The 16111-nt window shown below is 45.6% G+C and overlaps 1 protein-coding gene across 2 annotated transcripts in view; it reads right to left on the bottom strand.

Moving 5' to 3' along the window:
• Positions 1–16111, bottom strand: part of LOC110502641 (methylcytosine dioxygenase TET1) — a 47772-nt gene that overhangs the window by 5012 nt on the left and 26649 nt on the right. Inside the window, exons 1-10 of one of the 2 annotated variants that reach the window (XM_021580848.2) lie at positions 13994–14752; positions 13468–13518; positions 6217–8536; positions 5928–6018; positions 3492–3585; positions 2879–3087; positions 2515–2665; positions 1685–1912; positions 704–880; positions 113–263 (exon numbers count right to left, since the gene is read on the bottom strand). In XM_021580848.2, coding sequence (XP_021436523.2) covers positions 113–263; positions 704–880; positions 1685–1912; positions 2515–2665; positions 2879–3087; positions 3492–3585; positions 5928–6018; positions 6217–8536; positions 13468–13518; positions 13994–14035 — 3514 coding nt within the window. In that variant the 5' untranslated portion in view covers positions 14036–14752. Of the gene's footprint in view, positions 1–112; positions 264–703; positions 881–1684; positions 1913–2514; positions 2666–2878; positions 3088–3491; positions 3586–5927; positions 6019–6216; positions 8537–13467; positions 13519–13993; positions 14753–16111 lie in introns of those variants that run through there. The other variant, XM_021580846.2, reaches the window with a different exon arrangement.

Here is a 16111-nt window from a genome sequence, read left to right as displayed (position 1 = left end):
AATCAATTGATAAATCAATGAACCAACCAACCAATTGACTAATCATCCAACCAACCAACCAATCAATCAATCAATCAATCAATCAATCAATCAATCAACCAGAGATCTCTACCTTTGTTGGCAGTCTTGACCTTGCCCGGGGTTAGTGGACTCTGTCCAGGCTTCCTGTCCTGAGTTGCAGCTTGTTTGTCAGCCTGGGCCTTCAGCTTGGCCTCCTGCTTCCTCTTACGGGCTGATTTCACCGGCTCAGCCAGCAGACGCACCTGGTGATGATATAAACATGGTCATTAAGGAGAGCTTTTAGTAGATGCTTTTATCAAGAATCAAACCCATCCTATTGACATGTCCTTGACACCAACTAATTTCAATACCAAAGGGTGCATTGGTGACCAACCCTCACCCTGAAGGGCAACTGGATGTGCAGGGTGATTAGTAAAATCAGGTGTGGTAGAGCAGGACTGGAACAAAAGCCTGCGCACCCAGTAACTCTATAAGAGGAGGGTTGGCCACCCTATCTTATAGCCTCTTGGTTCTCCTGGTCGCTACAGGGGGTACGAACCGATTTAGGGTGAAGTTGCCCCTAGATGCTGATCTCTTCTGTCAGTTTCACATTTTCCCACTAATAAGGTTAGGACTGGGGGAGAGGAAGCTGCATATAGATCTTTACCCAGGGGAGACTTAAACCTTGAGTGTTGGAACCTACCTCTCTGGGGAAGGCTGAGAGCACCTGCAGGGCCCCAGTCTGGATCTTGGCCCACTGGCCATTGGCACTGCCAAACTCATCCCTCTGTGAGATCTTATAAAGGGGCAGGACGTGGAGCTGTTCGTCCTCAGGGACGTTACGCACCGCACGGTTGTCCTCCTTGGTTAAAGTGCAAACCTGCAGGACGGTGAGACATTTTACGCAAATGGAAAAGACTAGCACAGTATCTCCCAGATTTCCGGGATAAAATGCCTATCTTGGTGGAAGTGAAAACAGGTATTTTTGGTATTTTGTTAGGATCCCCATTAGCTGTTGAAAAAGCAGCAGCTACTCTTCCTGAGGTCCATACAAAACATGATAATACAGAATGACATAATACAGAACATCCTTAGACAAGGACAGAACGACATACATTTTTAAAAAGGCACACGTAGCCTACATCTCAGTGCTTACAGACAAACTATCAAATAGGTGAGAGGCGTTGTGTCGCGAGGTGATATGATAGCTGATATTGATTTTTGTTTCAACTATGGAAACATGTTACTGATTTGATATTGACATTTGTCTAAGATATGTTCATTAATATATTAAAAACATATATGTGTATATATACTGTATATATTTACAAAATAATATATGGGGGATTGGAAATGATGCAGACAATTACAATGATGGTACAATGCTACAATCTCTCTGCAGTATTAAAGCTGACTTACCCAGGCCCCCAAAAATAAAAAATATATGATATGTCCATTAATATGCTGGCACGCAATCAGAAGTGAGTGTCTAAGTATCTGTGTGTGACAGTGAGTGTGTGTGCGTGGGTGTGTGTGCGTGGGTGTGTGTGCGTGCGTGCGTGTGTTTACGTGTGCGCGATTGAGTGAGCGTATGTATCTGTGTCTATTTCTCTGTGTGTTTGACAGTGAATGTGTGTGCACCTGTGTGTGTGTCCATTGACAAACAGTCATGTGAGGGGCGTACCACAGTGCTGCCATTGTTCATGTTGTGTGTGTCTTTGTGAGCGTGGGCACAGAAATCCACACACGCCGTGACCCCGGAGAAAGGTCGGCCTGCCCTCCGACCCAGCCTGCAGTCCTGGCCCGCCTGCTCCTGATCCACCTGGTTTTGGAAAGCCTCCGGGGCCAGTCTCTGGTAGACAGGACCCAGGTCTGTAGCCAGGTTCTGCAGCCGATTCTCCAGCTTCTCCTCCTGAACAACCCACAGACAGACAACACACAGATCAGAGGAAGAGTGGGACAAAAAGGGACAGGAACAGATGAGGGAAAAGGTGTGAGGAAATAAAGGAGAGGCCCCTGGAGAATCTGGGAGTGTTTAAGATAATACCAGTAATGTTTAAGTCACTATCCTCCATGTCACGCGTTGACTGTCATATCAACCTGCCACTAGGAGTCTATTAGCCACTTTAACATGCCAAGAAGACTATTCATATAGGAATATCTATTCTAAACCATTGATTGTAAAGCTATAACAAGGCTTAGATTAGCAAAGCAAAGAGCTAGGGTTTAGGCATATTGGGAAGTGGCTAGGGTTCTTTTCAGACCAGGCTCTCAAATCTAATTCAGGGATGTCAGACAATTCCTAGAGAGTCAAATTGGCTGCTGGTTTTTTGCTCTTTCCCTTAAGCTAGCTCTGATTTAGACCAGGAAAACCAGGTATGTGGACTCCCTAGCTAATCAATGACCTTAAATGAGCATATAAGTGCAAGGGAGGAACGAAGACCTGCTGACACTGTGGCCGGCCCTAGAGGACTAGAGTTTGACACAGTTTGACTGGAGTGTCCTGGTCCTCACCTCCTGCGGCATATCTCCCAGCAGGCGGTACTTTCGGGGGATCTTGCTGCGGGCGAACTTGCAGCCGTTGAAGTACATACTCCAGGAGCAGCCGAAGGAGAACGAGGCGCCACAAGTGTCTGGGTCCAAACCCTGGCACGCACACGTCCGACTGGAGAGACAGAAAGAGGGAGAGAGAGGGGGAGAGGGGGAAGAAGATCCATTTAGATCCTGGCACATAAGTGCAACTGAAGAGAGAGGGAGAGAGACAGGTCACTAAATGCTAGAAAGGAAAGAACTAACTCCTTTGTTCTATGAATGTAAATGTGTATGTGTAAGCCTGTTATTGAATAATACGCATAGGTCTGTTGTTTCAGTAACTCACTCCTCGTTGAGGGCGCAGCGTCGACTGGTGGGGGAGCCGTATTTACAGAGGGTCTGAGTGAGTTCTTGGTACAGACTGTCTGCCACGCCCCGGGGGATGCCCTCCCATGCCAGGATGAGGATCACCACCACGGCACTCTCACAGCGGTGCCCTGCCCGGTGTCTCACCAGACACAGCAGCTTCTCCTCCTCACTGCCCCGACGAATCACCTGGGGGAGAGAGAAGGTTTACTACACAGACATGCAGATGTGTATACGCACACACAGCCATATACGCACCTATACACATACACACGCAGCAGTGTACACACAGGCACGCTGGCACTCATGCACGCACGCACGCACACACACACACACACACACACACACACACACACACACACACACACACACACACACACACACACACACACACACACATACACACACACACACACATACACACGCAGCAGTGTACACACAGGCACGCTGGCACGCACACACACACACGTAGCAGTGTACACAGAGGCATGCACGCACGCATGCACACACACACACACACACACACACACACACACACACACACACACACACACACACACACACACACACACACACACACAGGAGGTACTTACCCACTTGGCGATGGGACAACCCTGGGAACTGCGTCCTTCTTTCCCAGTGTACACCACCACCTCCAGCCTTACTGCCTTCCCTTTCTCTCCATACCTTTGAACATACACAGCAATAACATACAGAGCCGGATTATTGCAGGGGCTTACTGGGGATGAAGCCCCTGGGTCCAGGCCAAGAGGCAGCAAAAAAAAAAAATATATATTTATATACAGTATATGTTCCTTTTTTTATATTATAATTTTTTATCCAACCACAGCCCACTCCCAATGTTAAAAATACACCAGAGAGCATCCTTTACCCATAGAGGATCAACAGTTTATAAAAAAATAACTATGGATTAAGTTTTGTTACAAGCACATATCTGCCAAAAAGGAAACACCAACACAAATTGTTTGGGCTGCATGCGTGCCAAATAGACTACAGCTTGTTGCGTTGTGGCCATAGACATATAATCCATAGAAGGGTTTTGTAACCCCGTACCCTGGCAATTTGACTGTTAAAAGTCATAGGTACACTAGCAATGGATGCCAATCCTGACTTGAATTGGAGCAGCCATCTGTGGAATATATTTATATGCTTGGTTGCGGCTGTCAGTTTCCTTTTGCAGATTTCAAAATACAATCGTGAGAAAAATGTACAGTTTGGAAAGCAAATGCCTACTGCTGAAAAGAGAAGATGAATCTGTCTGTAGAACCAATATAAATATTTTTTCTCAACAAATCCTAATTTGTAGCTAACAGCAGCACTGTTTTTCAAAGTAGCTCATCTTAAAATAGGCTGTTGCCACAAGGAACCTATTGGCCATCACCACGAGTAGCCTATGGGTTCATCTTCATCCTTACATGTTGACCAGACCGGACACGTTGCGTGCGCGAGCATCGCAAAATACATTTAGAAATCCATGTTATTCAATTATTGCACCCACACTGCTCGCGCGCGCCAAAGCGTGTCTGCGATGCCAAGGGCTAAAATAGAACTCCTTTCTATTTCTGATGCAGAAGGCGCTGGAAGTCCTGCCTCTCCCATCTCCTCATTGGTCTATAGAAGCAGGTACTTACGTGCCATCTCCTCATTGGTTATACCCACGTGGGTGATTGAAAGACGAAATGTTTTGCCGGTTGTCGTGGTAAAAGTGTAGATGCCAATCACCATATAAGTTCAAAGATGGAAAAGCCTGGAAGGAGGAGAGATGACTAGAAACGATTCGGTTGGTCGTTTTATGTGTGGATTAATTGTCGGAGTAGAAGACCTTGTGCATTTCAGGTAAAATAACAACTCAATGTTTATATCCCAGGACAAATTAGCTAGCAACAGCAAGCTAGCTAAATAGGACAAATTAGCTAACAAGTGCAAGCTAACTAGCTAAATTGCCATACATGTTTAATGCTTTTCGACCTGCACCAGGCTGGCCAAAACATCACTGCTCTAGAGGAGATCTGCATGGAGGAATGGGCCAAAATACCAGCAACAGTGTGTGAAAACCTTGTGAAGACTTACAGAAAACATTTTACCTCTGTCATTGCCAACAAAGGGTATATAACAAAGTATTGAGATAAACTTTTGTTATTGACCAAATACTTATTTTCCACCATAATTTGCAAATAAATTCATTAAAAATCCTACAATGGAATTTTTTTTCTCATTTTGTCTGTCATAGTTAAAGTGTACCTATGATGAAAATTACAGGCATCTCTCATCTTTTTCAGTGGGAGAACTTGCACAATTGGTGGCTGACTAAATACTTTTTTGCCCCACTGTATGTCACGATCGTTTTAATGATTGGACCAAGGCGCAGCATGTGTAGAATTCCACATGTTTAATAATTAATAAACTCACCAAACAAAACAGAAGAACAACGAAACGTGACATTCTGGGCTGCTCACAGGCAGCTACACAAAAACAAGTTCCCACAAAACACAAAGGGGAAATGACACAAGTGTGTGTTTTGCCAGCGGGGTGCTGCTTTCCTTCAATGACAGGCTTTATAATTTACGAGTTATAATATGATTGTAAGCCCCAGCTCATTCCATGAACACCAAGAGCCCTTTGGGAAACCAGGCCTTTGGCAGGGCAAATGGATCATATAGTAGGCTAATAAGAGTATGTACCATACTTTTAGAAATATATACAGCTACAGAGTAGTGGTAGAGGTACATATTAGCCTAGCTCTATGAGCCTACTGGTAAGACAACCTGTGAGGCACTGAGCCACTCTTCTTTCATATTAACTCTTACCTTAGCAGTGTTATACAGCCAATAGATTTGTCATGAAAACAGAAGTGGATTAGCACCTCACAGGTTTGCCGTCCCAATGGAAATATAAATGTATAAAGTAAAATGGCTAGGCAGCAACAAACACTTGTTTTCCCCCCAAGCTTGGTTGTGGAATGGAATAAAAAAACTGATGCAGTTTGGCTTGTTAGTTTTTGTTGTTACCTGTTCTCCATCATCTCTCTGACGGCTGACACACTGGGTCCAGCACCAAGATGAGTGTAGTACGGACCCTCCTCCTTCTCTATGATTTGCTCTGTGGAGAGAGAGTCATTTTTAGAACGCAGCTTCAGCTTATTTCCCGGAAAGCAAATGCTATGTACATGGATGTGACAGTTACAGACCCAGTCAACCAGTCATGTTGTGGCATGCAGAGAAAATCATATTCATAATCATCATAATCCTCATCATTATTATGTCCACCACCACTACCATCATCATCAAGGTGACTCACCCATGCAGCCACAGGAGGGGATCTCAGAGAGTTTCTTAGATGGGGTGTTGAGCAGGTTCTTAGTGGGCGTGTCCAGGAATATGAGGGGCGATTCCAGGAAGCTGTTTACGTTGTGTTTGGTTGGCGTCAACTCCTCTGATAGGTCCAAAGCGCCATCAGTTGACGTGGACAAGATGGTGACCGGACCAGACCTCTCCACCTTGTAATACCCCTGCCGTTGACCCCCAGAGGAGTAGCCGTTGGGTAAACTATGGTTCAACCCGGTTCTGTGGTTGTTAGAGTCTAAACTGGTGAAACTGGGGTTGGTGGAGCTAGCCTTTAGGTTAGCACCGTGCTGCTGCCAAACGTAGGGCTGCGATACCTGAGAATACAATCGTCTTTCACACTCATGTCCCTGTCCAACTCCTTGTCCTTGTAAAGGGTCCAGGTGACCGTTCAGAGGACCATTGTGGTGACCGTTCAAATGCGACCACTGTTGGTTGTCATGACCATAACCTTGACCACGACTGACGGCTCCAGAGGTTTTGTGGTATTTGACCCCACTGTGGCTGTTGCTGTAGTAAAAGAGCTGTCGTTGTTCCTCCTGAGCCTCAGCCAGGTATCTCTTTAGATCCATTTGAGTCTGAGGCAGAAACAGGCTCCTCTTGTGGCTGAGCGACAATGTCTTCGGCTGGGGCAGAACCTTCTGGACCCTGGCTCTGTGGGGGGTCTTGCCGTTGGGTGTCCTTTTGGACATGGGGATCTTGTTGTTGGGGTTGTAGCCCTCCTCTTCAACCCCCTCCATCCCCTTCTTCTTCCTAGGTTTGGAAGGTGTGGAACTTGGTTTCCTCACAGGGATTTTCTTGTTGTTGGGTGGTGCATGCTGGGAATTGTAGTTGTACTTGATGGCCGAGACTGGCGTTCCTCTGGGAGGGTTGTTCTCAGAGTGCTGGGAGGGTTGGAAACCCTGCTGCTTGTGACGTGATTGGATGATGAATGCCAACTCGGCCAGTTGAGCCGCCACCTCTTCCTCATCCCTGTTCCTCCCGCTCTTACCCACCGTCCTCTCTGTTGTTTCCTTACTATTCCTCTCCATGTCTTTCCGCTCTCTGAAAGTGCCTTCGGACCTGTTATGGTGAGAACCAAGGTCTTGGTCTGCTCTCCTGTACAGGTGTTGTCCTGCTCTCTCTGTGCTGTCGTAGGGAAGTCTGCCACAGTCCGAGCTGGCTTCTAGCAGGTCCTGTAGGGACAGCTTGCCAGTGGCTGCGGGACTACGGGAATGACACTGGATGACAAGACTCTGTCTGGCCACCGGGGACCTGATGACTGAGGTCTGGTGCAGAGGGGAGCGTATGACTGAGGTCTGGTGCAGAGGGGAGCTGATGACTAGAACTTTGTTGGGGAGGAAACCTGTAGGGGGTTTGACATCCTGGAGAGAGGTGTTTCTACTGGATAAGTGCATGGAAGATGTTGTGGGGTTTTGACCATGTGCGTCCATTCTAAAGGGTTCTGGGGGGTTTTGGGGGATAGATGCCAGTAAGGTTAGCGCCTCGATAGCAATAGCTTGGTCATTGCTAATATTCCTCTCTTGCACCAACGACTGGATGCTTGGCAGAGAGAGATCTGGAGAGGGTTGCTCTCGTTTGACAATAATGTCAAGAGCTTTCCGTGGACTGATGGGAGTGCTTCTCAGGAGTAGGTCTACCTTAAAGTCCTCCGGCTCTGTTTTTAACGAGTGTAGCACCGGGGAACGGGAGCTAAACAGCTTGTCCTCCAGCCCCTTCCTATCTGTGATAGAGAAACACACAACTGCTGCTAGTGTGGACAGAGCGTCCACATAGACATCGTCATCATTGCCCCCTAGTAGGGTGGAGGACTGCTCCGTAGACCACACCCACGACTCCTCCAACTTTATCTTCTTCAGAGGAACGGTCATGGTGTCATCCAGAAGTGCATCATTGGGCTCAGAGCTGCCTTTGGGGTATGTGGTTTTTGTAGTCCTTTGGGACTCTAATTGTCTTGTAGTCTTTTGGGAATCTGGTGACACTGGAGCACCGTTGGTTTTAGACAGGTTTTCGTCAGCACCATTGTGAAAAGATGAAGAGTAGTGGTGTTGCAGAAGAAGTGCATCGTTGGTGTCCTCCAGGCCAGGCTCTCTCTTAATAAGTACTGCTGGTCGGCCATCTAGGATTGGGGTGAGAGTGTGGGCGTGGGGAGGGTGTGTGTGAGGGTGTGTCTGGGGGTGTGTGGGAGGTATGTGACACTCCTCCTCTGCAGTATAGGTTTCCTTTACCATCTGGACAGGGCTTCTGCCATTTATTGCGACGCCCTCTGGAACCACCTGAGAGAGAGAGAGTTGCCAAAAGAAAAGGGCAACTAGTTAAGAATAAACACAATTGTAAATACAACCCACATTTATGTTTATATATTTTCCCTATTGTACTTCATTTGCGCATCGTTACAACACTGTACATAGCCATAATGTGAAATTCGAAATGTATCGATTCCTTTTAAACTTTTGTGAGTGTAATGTTTATTGTTCACTTTTGTTCATGATCTATTTCACTTACTTTGGCAATGTGAACACATGTTTCCCATGCCAATAAAGCCCTTTGAATTGAATTTAGAGAGAGAGAGCGAGAAAGAAAGCGAGAGAGAGACACACGGAGAAAGATAGATTTGAATCTGTAATTTCCACTTGAAAATTTCAGACTTGATTTGCCCTAACGACAAATATATCAACCCCTACAAACACTTCCATTAATTATAATCCTCATAATAATTCAAATTTCCTGTTGCTGTAGGATTATTTTCCTGCTATGAGAAACTGGTTGAATTAAGATAGTAGATCTATACCTTACTGCTTTGTGTGTGTGTGTGTGTGTGTGTGTGTGTGTGTGTGTGTGTGTGTGTGTGTGTGTGTTGATACAGTAGTGTACATACCATAATACTGTCATGGAGCAAGGCCAAATCTATTCTGAACCCCGGAGTTTCTATATTAATAGGAGCTTGCAACACCTTCCATAATTAATGATAATGTCGTTGGCACATCCAATCTGATTAAAACAATATGGCAGAGATAAAAACACCACAGTGCCAAGACTCCACCCACTAAATTGTGTGTGTGCCTGTTTTATGTATAGTTAATGAACTGTTCTAATTACAGGGAGCCTGGAGGTGGGTGGGTGTCAGCTACTTGTTTACCTTGTCTGAACTGTCATTAAACTCACTGTTTAACCACTCTTTATAGACTACACTACCCAGCATGCACTCTCTGTTTTAAAGCCTCCAGGCCTACAGTATGCCCTGTGAGAAAGGACAGCCACCAGCCGTCTAGTCTTGGTCACATCCTTCTTCTAGGCCACTACTAACACAACTGACTCAACCCTAGTTCAATTAGTTGAATTAGGTGTGTTAGTACAGGCCTGGAACAAAATGTGGACTGGAGTTGAGAAACACTGCTGTAGTACAGGATTAACTGGGCTAATAAGACACATGAGGGTTTGTGTTACTGCTGTTACTGGCACAGAGACAGTTCTATCTCACAGAGGACCAGTGCAGCTCACCTCATCATCACATCTCTGTTGCTGGGTAAAACAAGACGTGTCTATCTAATGGAGAAAGGACGCCCTTACGTGACAGACAAAGGGTAGGCAGGTAGTATGAAGTGTGAACATACTTTTACAGTGTTGGTGGTACTCTAAAAACGTACAAACCCTACAACAACCCTATAAATAGTCTGAGCTGCTACTGTAGGTCACTGATATTAAATTTGATTAGCAAGAGGGACATTGCTTACAACAACAACAATAGAAAGGTGACATACAACATAAAATCATCACCATAAGCATACTGTAAGAAGAATGCACTTTACATTGATCAGAGCATAGTAACTGTGAACTTAAAACACTGTCTACACTTTCTCTAACCCACACACCAAACAGAAAACTCAGTCCGTGTGTCAATTGCGGGGTGAAGCCCTCTTCTCTCCTTCCACTAGAGATGAGAATTATACACAATAATACCCTCCCAATACACTGTAGTAAAACCCCAACTCTATTTACAGTCATGTAGTATTCAGAACACCCCTCCTCTCCTCCTCTCCTGGTCTCGTGACCCTCCCTTACCACTAAGAGCATGCTGCTACTGATAGCAGGAGAGGAGGCTGAGGCAACATCTTGACTGCTGCTGAAATCATACGAGAGAGAGACATCACAGAGAATGTGGAAATGAGCTACTATTGAGAAAGAGAGAGAGAGCAAGAGAAAAAGGGAGCGAGAGGGAGAGAAAGAGAGACAGATACAGAAAGAGGAGACAGTAGGAGAGAGAGAAATTGATGGAGAGAAATAGGGAGAGGAAAGAGAGAGAGAAAGAAAGGGTTAAAGGCAGTGTGTCACGCACGTTAACCTGCTTTTCATAGCAAAGCAGTAGTGGCTGGGTTCCAGCAGCACGCCAGCAGTGTGTATGTATCATAACATTTCATATAACAGTACATTCATATATTTTTTGACATGTACTGTAGATATGGGTGTCTATAATTTTTTTGTAAGATATACAGTACTAGTCAAAAGTTTGGACACACCTACTCATTCAAGGGTTTTTATTTATTTTCTACATTGTAGAATAATAGTGAAGACATCAAAACTATGAAATAACACATATGGAATCATGTAGTAACCAAAAAAGTGTTAAACAAATCAAAATAGATTTTAGATTTTAGATTCTTCAAAGTAGCCACCCTTTCCTGAATGACAGCTTGCACAAATCTTCACTCCTGTCCTAGCAACAAGACTACAACTGCTCTCTGACTCCTAACGACCCTCTCAGAGGAGAAGGGTTTCCAAGGAGGTTTCAACCAAGGGACTATTCATTCCTAACAAACACGCACGCACGCGCGCACACACACACACCACACACACACACACACACACACAGCTCCACATAGGGAGTGTCCATACACCATATACAATGCACTCCACACACAAATATTTCCCTTTAATGCTTGCTTCGAGGCAAGCAACACTGAAGTATGCATGAGAGCGCCAGCTGTTCCGGACGACCGTGTGATCACACTCTCTGTAGCCCATGTGAGCAAGACCTTTTAACAGGTCAACATTCACAAGGCCGCGAGGCCAGACGGATTACCATGACGTGTACTTTGAGCATGCACAGACCAAGTGTCTTCACTAACATTTCCAACCTCTATCTGACCGGTATGTAATACCTACAGTTGAAGTCGGAAGTTTACATACACCTTAGCCAAATACATTTAAATTCAGGAATTGTGAAAAAACTGAGTTTAAATGTATTTGGCTAAGGTGTATGTAAACGTCCGACTTCAAAAGTTAAACTGTTTAGCAACTGTATATACTAGGTTGTGTCAGAGGATAGCCCAAAAATTGTCAAAGACTCCAGTTACCCAAGTCATAGACTGTTCTCTCTGCTACCGCATGGCAAGAGGTACCGGAGTGCCAAGTCTAGTTCCAAAAGCTTCTACCCCCTGCTGAACAATTAATCAAATGGCAAACCAGACTAATTACAAATGACCTCGACAAACCTGTACCCCCGCACATAGACTCGGTACCGGTACCCCCTGTATATAGCCGTGGTATTGTTGTTCTTTTGTTACTTAAAAAAAACATGTTTTTTTGACTTATTTAGTAAACATTTTCTCAACTCTATTTCTTGAACTGAATTGTTGGTTAATGGCATGTAAGTAAGCATTTTACGGTAAGGTCTACCTGTTGGTCTACCTGTTGTATTTGGCGCATGTGACAAATAACATTTTATTTTATTTTACTTCTGAAAAGAAGTGACATCATAAGAATACAGTAGGCATTTTCACATCCTCATTGAATGTCACAGACAGCAAACAGGTGGTTCTACTGTCAATCCTTTCAGAACATTCTCTTAAAATAATGCATTAAAAAGGCTTATTTAAAAGTATTTGAAAAGTCATTCCTGATAAAGTAGCTCTTAGGCTGCTTTCAGCTCTGATAATCCTCAAAAACATCCACAGAGTTCAAAGCCAGACCACAGGCTGCAGACAGTCTTACGACAACTATCCCACGGTGTGCTGAAGATAAGATAAGACATAAAAAAGCATGCTTCCTTCCTGGGCTGAGTGTGTGAGTGTGTTTCTCTGAAGTTCTGTGCATCGTATTGGTTTCATTCACAGAGCGTAATGCCACCTTCCTCTCTGAACTCAACTTCACAGAGTCAGACACACACTGACTAAACAGAGCAGTGCACAAATACATTAACTCCTACAAACACTGCAGCTACTAATAATACTCTTTCTTCCAGCCAGTCAGGCTAAAAACAGAATCAAACAGACTTACGCAAACACAGTAGCACAAAAAGAAAACATTGCATAATGTACTATCACGACTGCTACTACCGCAGCTAAAACTACCACAGCACAACCTACAAACACTCTTCTCCACTTCTCAATGAAAAGTTACTACTACTACTTCTGTCCTAGCAACAAGACTACGACTGCTCTCTGACTCCTAACGACCCTCTCAGAGGAGAAGGGTTTCCAAGGAGGTTTCAACCGAGGGACCATCCATTCCTAACAAACACACAAACACACACATCAATGCACACACACATGTGCGCACACACACACACACAGCTCCACATAGGGATTACCCATACCTAGCATCCCCAAACAGAGAGACAAGAAGCATCTGCATCTCACCAAAATATATAATGATATGATTTACACCATATACTACTACTACTACTACTACTTCTACTACTACTTCTACTACTACTACTACTACTACTACTACTACTACTACAACTACTACTACTACTACTACTACAACTACCACTACTACTACTACTACTACAGTAGCCTGGCGGGTAGGAGCGTTGGGGCAGTGACCGAAAGGTTGCTGGATTGAATCCCTGAGCTGACAAGGCAAAAATCTGTCGTTCTCCCCCTGAGCAAGGCAGTTAACCCACAATTCCCCGGGCGCTGATGACATGGATGTCGATTAAGGCAGCCCCCCCGCACTTCTCTGATTCTGAGGGGTTGGGTTAAATGTGGAAGACACATTTCAGTTGAATGCATTCAGTTGTACAACTGACTAGGTATTTCCCTCTACTAGAACCAGACAGTAATGCTAGTCTAACTACTGTTAACTCTCCTCTCTCACACAAACAAAAAAATAGACAGACAGAAAGAGAAGGACGCAGACGGATCCTTGTCCCACCACGGCTAAAAAAGACATGCAGAGAAAAAAAGAGAAGGGTGGTTGTTACCGTGGAAACTGGTTTCTTTAACGCTCCTTTGGCCACGTCCTTGCACGCCACCTGGAAAACACAACCCCCCCCCCCCCCCCCCCCCACACACACACACACACACACACACACACACACACACACACATCGTTAGTGATTTAGAGGTTACACAGTCCAACAGGAATAGTAATAATAACAATCAACTATTTGTATCAAACCTTTTATACATAGTTTGTATTCTAATAGTAGTATACTGAAACTGCTTCCAAATACAAACACAACACACAAAAACACATGCAAACACACAGGACACAAAACACTGAAAAACAGTACAGCTAGTTATCATAATAATACATTCTACCGTAAAGTATCTTTCATACACTACATTGTTTATATCCTGATATCCTGAAACTGTTTCCAAATCCACACACAGCCCAGCAGCACAGCAGACAGGGTTAGTCTCCTGCTAGAATGCTGTACTGTATTAATATGAGTCTGGAGCTAGACAATAGCCTCCAGGGCTACTAAAGGCTCCGGGCAGCTTTACCTTGTCTGTCCTCAGAGGCAGAACCTCCAGTTTGGGTAGCATTATATTCCTACAAGGTAGCCATCTTGCTTTGCTTTGCTCCCCTCAGCTCTAGATAGAAGAATAGCAGGTTACTATAACAGCCGTCTCTGAGAGGAGGGCGAGCTGAGCTCTCCACTACCATCGCCAGAGCAGAGAGAGGCTGCCTGCCTGTCTGCCTGCGAGACACTGTGTAGAGAACTGCTGTTGCCGCAGACACGAACACAGACATACACACACACTCACGTAAACACACACACACACGCACACACGGCATGCCTCTCGCAGACACAGACTGAGCCCCGCCAGCCAATGGGGTGAGGGCGTCAGCGGCTTGTAAATGATCTCCCATGCCTAGTCCCTCCTAAACAAAGGAGCTCCTATGTGGGCTTTTACTCTAGCCCCTACGAACGGGGGACACACACAAACTGTGGACTGGACAACGTAGACGCACCAGACTGGAGCTGAGCTGAGGAAGAAGAGATAGATGTGTCCACTGAGCTGTGTCTGTCTGAGATATTAACCCTTTAAATGCCACTCACAAACTGGGAGTGGGAAACAACATGTTATTTAAAAATGTAAATGGCGTATTCAACATCATGGAAAAGTTGATTGACAAAATTAGGCCTAAGACATGTATTATATTGTTTTCTATTGTATTCTATTCATACAGAAGTAGACAGGCTCAGAGTTAGACAGAAAATACAATTACTCTGAGATGATATTGCATGAGAGACAACAAGAACATATGACTGAATTCAAATCACTGGTTTAATTATTTAGCATCTGTAATGCAAAGCAAACACCACATTCGGTCAGGTGGCAGCTCCTCTCACAGCCCTTACTTCTGTCAAGACGTGCTTTAAGTGGTCCGTTTCCGCCCAGGGAGCTTTTGATCTCCTCAAGAATCGTTTTACATCCGCTCCTATCCTTGTTACACCTGACGTCTCTAGACAGTTCGTTGTCGAGGTTGACGCGTCAGAGGTGGGAGTGGGAGCCATCCTTTCTCAGCGCTCCCTCTCTGACGACAAGGTCCACCCATGCGCGTATTTTTCTCATCGCCTGTCGCCGTCGGAACGTAACTATGATGTGGGTAACCGCGAACTGCTCGCCATCCGGTTAGCCCTAGGCGAATGGCGACAGTGGTTGGAGGGGGCGACCGTTCCTTTTGTCGTTTGGACTGACCATAGGAACCTTGAGTACATCCGTTCTGCCAAACGACTTAATGCGCGTCAGGCGCGTTGGGCGCTGTTTTTCGCTCGTTTCGAGTTCGTGATTTCTTATCGTCCGGGCTCTAAGAACACCAAGCCTGATGCTTTGTCTCGTCTCTTCAGTTCTTCAGTAGCCTCCACTGACCCCGAGGGGATTCTCCCTGAGGGGCGTGTTGTCGGGTTGACTGTCTGGGGAATTGAGAGGCAGGTAAAGCAAGCACTCACTCAAACTCCGTCGCCGCGCGCTTGTCCTAGGAACCTTCTTTTCGTTCCCGTTCCTACTCGTCTGGCCGTTCTTCAGTGGGCTCACTCTGCCAAGTTAGCCGGCCACCCTGGCGTTCGGGGTACGCTTGCTTCCATTCGCCAGCGTTTCTGGTGGCCCACCCGGGAGCATGACACGCGTCGTTTCGTGGCTGCTTGTTCGGTCTGCGCGCAGACTAAGTCCGGTAACTCTCCTCCTGCCGGCCGTCTCAGGCCGCTTCCTATTCCCTCTCGACCGTGGTCTCACATCGCCTTAGATTTTGTCACCGGACTGCCTTCGTCAGCGGGGAAGACTGTTATTCTTACGGTTGTCGATAGGTTCTCTAAGGCGGCTCATTTCATTCCCCTTGCTAAGCTTCCTTCTGCTAAAGAGACGGCACAAATCATCATCGAGAATGTTTTCAGAATTCATGGCCTTCCGTCAGACGTCGTTTCGGACAGAGGTCCGCAATTCACGTCTCAATTTTGGAGGGAGTTTTGCCGTTTGATTGGGGCTTCCGTCAGTCTCTCTTCCGGCTTTCACCCCCAGTCTAACGGTCAAGCAGAACGGGCCAATCAGACTATTGGTCGCATCTTACGCAGTCTTTCTTTTCGCAACCCTGCGTCTTGGTCAGAACAGCTCCCCTGG

The sequence above is a fragment of the Oncorhynchus mykiss genome, chromosome 23 (genome assembly GCF_013265735.2).
Source record: "Oncorhynchus mykiss isolate Arlee chromosome 23, USDA_OmykA_1.1, whole genome shotgun sequence".
Taxonomy (NCBI): domain Eukaryota; kingdom Metazoa; phylum Chordata; class Actinopteri; order Salmoniformes; family Salmonidae; genus Oncorhynchus; species Oncorhynchus mykiss.
This window is presented reverse-complemented; position numbering and strand designations above follow the sequence as displayed.